This window comes from Chiloscyllium plagiosum, chromosome 33, assembly GCF_004010195.1.
Source record: "Chiloscyllium plagiosum isolate BGI_BamShark_2017 chromosome 33, ASM401019v2, whole genome shotgun sequence".
Classification (NCBI taxonomy): domain Eukaryota; kingdom Metazoa; phylum Chordata; class Chondrichthyes; order Orectolobiformes; family Hemiscylliidae; genus Chiloscyllium; species Chiloscyllium plagiosum.
Window position 1 is genome coordinate 24300665 of NC_057742.1, and position 8323 is coordinate 24308987.

General features: G+C 40.7%; 1 protein-coding gene across 4 annotated transcripts in view; it reads right to left on the reverse strand.

Moving 5' to 3' along the window:
- Positions 1-563: 563 nt before the first annotated feature.
- The window catches only part of LOC122539947 (acid-sensing ion channel 2-like), a 1330135-nt gene continuing 1322375 nt past the window's right edge, over positions 564-8323 (reverse strand). For all 4 annotated transcript variants that reach the window (XM_043675161.1, XM_043675160.1, XM_043675163.1 and 1 more), the window contains one exon: positions 564-2849. In XM_043675161.1, coding sequence (XP_043531096.1) covers positions 2709-2849 — 141 coding nt within the window. In that variant the 3' untranslated portion in view covers positions 564-2708. The remainder of the gene's footprint in view (positions 2850-8323) is intronic.

Consider the following 8323-nt stretch of genomic DNA (forward strand, 5'->3'; position numbering starts at 1 on the left):
TAATCGTATTACAACCAATACACACTTTAAAAGTTTGTGCTTTAGAAACAGTGTTCCCAATTTGTCAATCGCATTACAGCGAAGTCACATTAACGAAATGCATGTCACAGCTGAAAAACCTGTACCTGACAATGAGGAAAGTTGACCAGGTATACCCTGGACACAAAATGCAAGACAAATCCTAAATGGTCCAAGCATGACTACAACCATCTAGAAGGAAAAAGGCAGCAGGTACATGGGAACACCACTGCCTACAAGTTCCCACTATCTTAACTTGGAAATGTATTATTGCCCTTTCAATGTCACTGGGTCAAAATACTTGAATGCTGTCACCAGTTGCACTGTGGGTGTACCTACAGTGGTTCAAGAAAGCAGTTCGCCACTACTTTCTTGCAGATGGTTAGGGATGGGCAATAAATGCTGGTCCAGCCAGTGATGCCAACGTCCCATGAATGAATTAAAAAAACACATTGTTTGACGCCACCCTCCCAATTAGAAATCTGTCCCAGTTAATTTAATGGTCAACATGTTTGCTGTATTCAATAATCATGATGTGGGTTAATTTATATTTTGTCAGGAAAGTATCACATATCTCAAAGGTGGTACGTAAATGTGTAGCTTCACCAGAGAAATAGGTTGTAATAACATTTAAAAGTCTTTTCCTCTGGGTCAGAGATTCTTAAACATGTTGCAGTGACCACAGCAATTTTTCTTTGTACTTTGAGGTCAAATTTAGAACTGTTCTATTGGGACTGTGCCTTTCAAAATGGGACGCTGTGAAGCCCTAAGCTCTTGGAGTCAAAAACAGGCTATACCTTCTACCAAACTACATTTAAAACCTTTAATTAGCTGACTGACATTTACAATTACATGAACCTATCTATGAAGCACCATTATGAGACATTAGTAATATATGCACACCAACGTAAAGTGGTTACAAAATATTGTAAGCTCAGTAAAAGAGTAGCTTTGAGAGGAAATTACTGCAGGTGTTATTATCGTATGAACACTCACAATAAACAGATGAACACTTCAGTTAAAATAGTGGACAACAGTAATACAATACAGTTGTGTCAAGTGTTCAGACATTAATACTGCACACGTTGGTTTCAGCAATAATGTGAATAAGAGAATGTTCTTCGCTTCATATGATTTTTCTATGATCCAGATTAGAAATATTTCATTAAATGTAAAAAAAGTCTGCTATTAGAATGCTGCAAAAGACACACAACTTGGAGGGCTGAAATCTTTGTTAGACTGCATCCATTTCATGTACTCTTTATTTAAGACACGCATCTACATTTCTTTTAAATACACAAGAAGTAAATCAAATGAACAAACCTCAGTGCCAGCTAATATCATCTTTGTGGTTCTCTGTAAGAAGATGTTGGTTTGTAGGGGAGAATAAATTAACAAAATGAAATTAGAAGTTTATATAGATCAGAAGTATTGATCTAACTATAACCAGTACTTTTTAAAAATTTCTTGACCTGTTCAATTACATTTTAGATAACTGAAAACATAATACAATAAACTCAGTACAAGGCATCTGCTTTATTCTTGGCTGCTGTCACAGTACTACTGGTTCTGTACTGTGTGAGGAGCCCACAGCACTTTGCACTGTTGCCACATTATGTGTTGTTGAAAGGTCTTTTTGGGAAAAACAAGTTCTCAGATCTTATTAAAGGTGTTACATGTTCTCCATCTAGTACATCTCACCACATAGTGTGCCAAAACTTGATAAAACCTTTCACACCATGATTGGGATTTGTGATGATCGGAAAATGGCTTGGTACTTAGATGCAAAGCACTCTCTTGTCATGAGTTTGCACTGTACTTGAAACCAAAGCAATGTTGCTGATTGGGAACACTCTTATCCACATTACAAGTTCATTTCTGTGTCATAAATTCATTGAGCACAGGATGGGTCTGGGGGAGGCAGTGCTGGACAAGAAGTTCCTTCACTATATTAGTGAACTTTGTGAAAATCGATATTTCTCAATATCAAAACAGCACATCATAAACATCAGGGAATGGGCTGATTGCAATGAAGTACAAGTCATAACGCAGTGGACTCAGCTTTTATGCTTATCTCTGGTGGATTGTACTACAAAACCTAAACAGTGACAATGGGAATAAGAAAATGATCTGCACGTATGGTGAATGCTGGACAGGGTATCCTACTGTGTGAACGATGCTGGTCTACATTCTGCTGCTGCTAGCTACCGTCTTACTTTGTCAAGGATTTGCTACAGTGAGTGCACCATAAATGAAGCAAAACAAAGTGACACAATGTCACATGGAAGGAAAAGAAATGAAGAAGTGATGTTCTCAGCAAACATTTCCATCACAAACACATCTATTCAGTTTCTTTTTGTTGAAAAAATACCCATACAGATTACTTAATTAGTAACTTCAATTTTTGGAGCACATGAGGCAATGATTGGCTCATGCCCTGATTAAATGTCAAGATTGCAGACCAGGCACAATGCCCTCCAGACAAGAAGGAAATTCTTTCTGCGCTTTCCAAATCTGAAAGGACGCCTCGTCTTGCCTGGAAAGCTTCACAGTATATTGTACTTCACAAGGGATATCTTACAAGTCTTTATCTTGCAATAAAGCATAAACTATGCATTCAACAAAATCTGTTAGGTGTATAATAACAACACGGTTTTCCTATAAAGATGTTTGGCAGACTCGTGGCACAATTAGTTCAGCTGGGAAGAGCTTGAGTCCTGTTTCAGTGGCTCATCCAGGTTAACAGAAAGTGTTACCACATTATCATCGTGACTTCCTTCTTCCTCTCCTTTCTTGAAGCTAGTCAGGTCCATTAACTTATCCTTCATGACCTGTCGAAATACAAACAGGACCATTAGGACAATTTTCCTGCAATTCCAGATTGTGCTTACGAACAAATAAATTCGACTAACTCCCATTCTGATCCCAACTACAATTTAACCAACTACAATTGTTTGTCATTTATTTTTCTGATTTACTGTTTTAAATGTTCAACACTGTTGATACCTTTGAAGAGGATTTGGTGCACTCAACAATGTGAGGAGAAATGCAACAATCCTTTCTCCAAGAGTACTTGAACAATAGTGTTGCATCAACGAAGCATTTGTTTTTTCAACTCTCACACTGCTGGATTCTGGTGCTCATTTAGTGAGTTCTTCTAACACACTGTTCAAAGATAAATATTCAGAAATCAAAATCAATCATGTTTATCTATTTGACTTACAGTCAGGGGCCCAAATGAAGTTTGTAGAAATTATATCATGCATATTATCTACAGGAATAGTGCCAGAAGACTGGAGGGTAGCAAATGTTGTCCCCTTCTTCAAGAAGAGGAGCAGAGACAACCTTGGTAATTATAGACCAGTGAGCCTTACTTCGGTAGTGGATAAAGTGTTGGAAAAGATTATAAAAGTATAAACCACATTAGCTGCCGACATTTCCGCCACCTCCAAACAGACCCCACCACCAGGGATATATTTCCCTCCTCACCCCTATTCGCTTTCCGCAAACACCGTTCCCTCCGTGACTACATGGTCAGGTCCACACCCCCCAACAACCCACCCTGCCGTCCTGGCACCCTCCCCTGCTACCGCAGGAATTGCAAAACCTGCGCCCACACCTCCTCCCTCACCTCCATCCAAGGCCCCAAAGGAGCCTTCCACATCCATCAAAGTTTCACCTGCACATCCACCAATGTCATTTATTGTATCCGTCGCTCCCGATATGGTCTCCTCTACATTATGGAGACTGGACGCTTCCTTGCACAGCGCTTCAGGGAACATCTCCGGGACACCCACACCAATCAACCCCACTGTCCCGTGGCCCAATATTTCAACTCCCCTCCCACTTGGCCGAGGACATGCAGATCCTGGGCCGCCTCCACCGCTGCTCCGTCACCACCCGACGCCTGGAGGAAGAACGCCTCATCTTTACCTTCTCCCCAGCCTCTCCCCGCTCATTTATCTCTCCACCCTGGAGGCTTCCTGCCTCTATTCCTGATGAAGGGCTTTTGCCCGAAACGTCGATTTTCCTGCTCCTTGGATGCTGCCTGACCTGCTGTGCTTTTCCAGCACCGCTCTGATCTAAACTCTGGTTTTCAGCATTTGCAGTCCTCATTTCTGCCTAGACAGATTTCAGTGTCCATGTACACAGATCCCTGCAAGTTGCCACCCAGATTGATAGGGTTGTTAAGAAGACATACGGTATGTTGGCGTTTATTATAGGGAGTTTGAGTTTCAGAGCCATGAGGTCATGCTACAGCTGTACAAAACTCTGGTTCCCTTGGAGTATTGCATACAGTTCTGGTCACCGCATTATTGGAAGGATGTGGAAGCTTTGGAAAGGGTTCAGAGGAGATTTACTAGGATGTCATCTGGTATGGAGGGAAGATCTTATGAGAAATGGCTGAGGGACTTGAGGCTGTTTTCAGTAGAGAGAAGAATATTGAGAGGTGACTTAATTGAAACATATCAGATAATCAGGGTGAACAGTGATAGCCTTTTTCCATGGATGGTGGTGGCTAGCACGAGGCGACATAGCTTTAAATTGAGGGGCAATAGATATAGGACAGATGTCAGAGTTACTCAGAGAGTAGTTGGGGGCTGGCACACACTGCCGGCAACTGTAGTAGACTTGAGAGAGAGTGTGAAAGGCAGCCTCAACCTGGGAGGAGAGGTCAGGTTTCTTTAACAATTTAATACCAGCATAGCTGCTTGGCCATGATCGCAAGGGGATACCCTCTCCACAGGACAGCCAGAGGCTGTAGTTGTGGACCAGCAGTTGTTATGGGTTTAGGGTTGGGTATATCATGTGATCTGTTGCCTCTTCTAAACACTGTCTTACAATTCCCATCCCAAGCACATGACTAATGTGTGCCCCTGAATTGCCCCCTGAATAAGGGCTTCAGTAGATGCAAATCTACACATCCTCCTGATTTTGTTGGGGGCTCATATTAAGATCCAGCCCTAGGCCTTAACCAGGGGACTGAGAGGAAAAAGGGAGCTAGGGAAAAATTCTAGCAGGTGAGGAATGGGAGTAGAACACAGGAATTCTGGAAAATCTTTAACATTCAGCAGAATTTCCTGGAGGAGTGCAGTCATCATCAGAGAGGTCTATGAGGCGGTTTTCTTGTTGCACCTGGAGGAAAGAAAACTGATCCTCTTGGCCCACAAATGGTGCTGTAAAAGTTATGTAGCTTGTGGAGCCTTATCACCCCGACTTGCTGGCTCTTACAGAGAGCCAGCCGAAACTGGTTAACAATAAAAAAAAGTATTTAAAAATGGAGGCTACCTTAAAAGGTTTCAATAACTGACCTCTTCCTGAGAGTGTTTGTGTTGCCTCATTCCTCTTCTGCTTCCAACAAAACCAGAAATGAACAGGTTGGGACTGGGTTTGGAACAGTTACATTTTTTACTTCTCATCTACCTCAAAATCATTGTTTTGAGAGGTTAAAATGGTGCCTGATGTAGTGATAGGTTAGATTTGGTATACAGAACACCAAGGATTGGACTTACTCACTTTTCCAAAACTTCTCATAAAGTTATAACTGTTACAGGGGACATTTCATTGGTCTCAGTATTGACTAAAACACCTAATTTGGATCATTGACTCGACTAATTTTTAAAGAACTTAAACAAAATGCTAAAATCATTGGCTGAATACGATGACAGATTAAAGTTTTACTTATGTAAATAGAAGATAACTCCTTAAATCCAAGGGCTGGGGAGCTGTGAGAGGAATGCATTTGAACATCAACAGTTCCTGGAATCCATGGATGTTTCCATTGCCTTGAATGGATGATTCTGATGTTGATCACAACATGTACAAAGGAAGGCCATTGAGAGCACTTCCATAACTTAGTCCACTGCTACAAATGGGAATATGCAAAGGAAATCAATACTTTAGATTAAAAGATCAAAATGAATAAAAACAGGAGTAGGCCATTTGGTCCAAAGACCCTTTGTGTCATTCAATAGGACCATGACTGATTTGATCTTAATGCCACTTGGCTTTATCTCTTCTTTCCTGCCTATCACCCATTGACCCTTGTCAATCAAAAACCTGTCTCACTCAATTTCCAGCATCTGCAGTCCTTACTGTCTCCAATATATCCAATGATCTGGCTTCTATCTGTCTCTCTCTCTCTCTCTGGGGAAAATAATTGCAACTACTAATAATAATTTGAAAAAAAAAACCTCTCCTCCATCTCCAGTGAGATTCCTTGGGTTTAGATGTTAATAGTTGTTTCGAATGGCTGTGCCATGCAAGAGATGGCAATTTTTTCAACTCAAAGAATCAGAGATAGAGGAGAAATAGTTGGAGAATCATCATAACTAAAAGTAGATACACAATGACTGGCAAGAATAGATCGAAGTAAGTAAAAAGATCTGGAACTAGATCTAGGGAAGTTAACATCAATGGGTTTCAGTCAAGAATTATACTATGATTCTGGACAGCTGCACTACCCAACAACAATGAACAGATGATATACAACTCAGATGGTGTTTGTGGAAGGTAGACCTCATCAGAATTGAATGAGACTTCTGAAAGCTTGCAACTAAATGTTCTGAGAGGATTCAGAGCTTTGTGAACACAACCAAAATAGCAAAGGTAAGACAGCGAAAGGTTTGCTTGTAGATAATGCCAGACTTTGTATTGTTTGTAGGCTTTGACTGAAATGGTACTATTGTAATACAGAAGTGGTGGCTGATAAATATTACTTTCATTTGTAATTCTGACTTGCCCCATGTACTTCTGTAGGGAGTCATAAGGATAGCCAGTCATCAGGTTTCAGAAGATGGCCTTACCGATGGGTCATAGAAGAGAGGGAAGAGATTTGATCTAGTTCTTTTGTTCAGATTGAAATTACATGTTGTGACAATATTATTTTTAAAAAATTGAGTTCTGATGCTTTTATCCAATATTTGAGCGCCACAGGAAAGCAGTTTTAATTGTTAGGATTTCACTTCAGATTGGTTTTGTAATTGTAATTATGTTCTCTCCCCAGATGTTGCCAGACTTGCCTAGTTTCTCCAGCACTCCCACTTTTATTTCAGACCTCCAGCATCCGCTGTATTTGTTATACCAACTCAACATGTCTCTCTGTAATTTTAAATATTTTATGTATTGACATTTGAATAAAGTGACTGGAAATCCTTCTTTAAAGTTGACAATGCATTTAAAATTTCAATAGTTCTAGTGATTCACAATGTTTTAAATAAAGCTGTTAAGCTAAAGCATGACATTTAAAATTTATTTAAGACACGCCAGTAATCCTGCGAATGATCACATCTACTGGAGAAAGATGATTTGATAATTTGCCTCTGTTATTGAATAGACCCAGAACTTCAAAACCCTTTCAGAGCCTGTCACCTTGCTTATGTGCCAGTTATCAGTTTATCCAACTGGTAACAACCTACATGCACTGGAAATGTCTCACATTATGTTCAAAACACTTACAATCCATATGTCACTTTGTCAATGCTTTACAAGAAAATGGTCTGCTTTGTTCACTGCACACTGAAGTTTCATTTGTAAGGTGGAATTCAGTCAAGCAAATGAGGAACTTAACCAATTAGATGCAACTTTTATCCCATTGTGTGTCACACACAAAATTGAGACAGGAAAATCTGAAATGAGCTACTGGCTTCTTAAAATCCCAACTACAGAAGTAGCAATCATTACCATTATGGTTACAGGGGTCTTTGATACAGCGGGAAGCATCCTGCCTCTGAAAGAGAAGCTCCAGGTTCAAGTCCCACTCCAGGACTTGATAGCCATGGAAGATGCATTCATAACTTGCCCAAACAGGTTAAGTATCAATCTGCAAATCCTTTTAAGCATTGGCAGATGGCAACATCGACAGAGATCCCTGGTCAGCCATGTGATGGAAGGAAATTTGAGCCTCTGCTATTACTATCCATAGCTCCAGCTTACAACATGATGTCAAAGTGTATGTAGCACAGCAACTCCATGGGGAGCTAGTTGGCTGAAGTGAATCAGATTGATGTCAACAGTATGGGTTTTAATTCCGATTCTACCTGGGATGAATTTGGGACCTGTCTCCTTGTCCTAGCCATAATAGAGGTCCAAGGTTTGTGAGAAGATTTGTAGCTCGGGTGCTCGTTGTTGTGGTTCTGTTCGCCGAGCTGGTAATTTGTGTTGCAGATGTTTCGTCCCCTGTCTAGGTGACATCCTCAGTGCTTGGGAGCCTCTTGTGAAGCGCTTCTGTGATGTTTCCTCCGGCATTTATAGTGGTTTGAATCTGCCGCTTCCGGTTGTCAGTTCCAGCTGTCCGCTGCAGTGG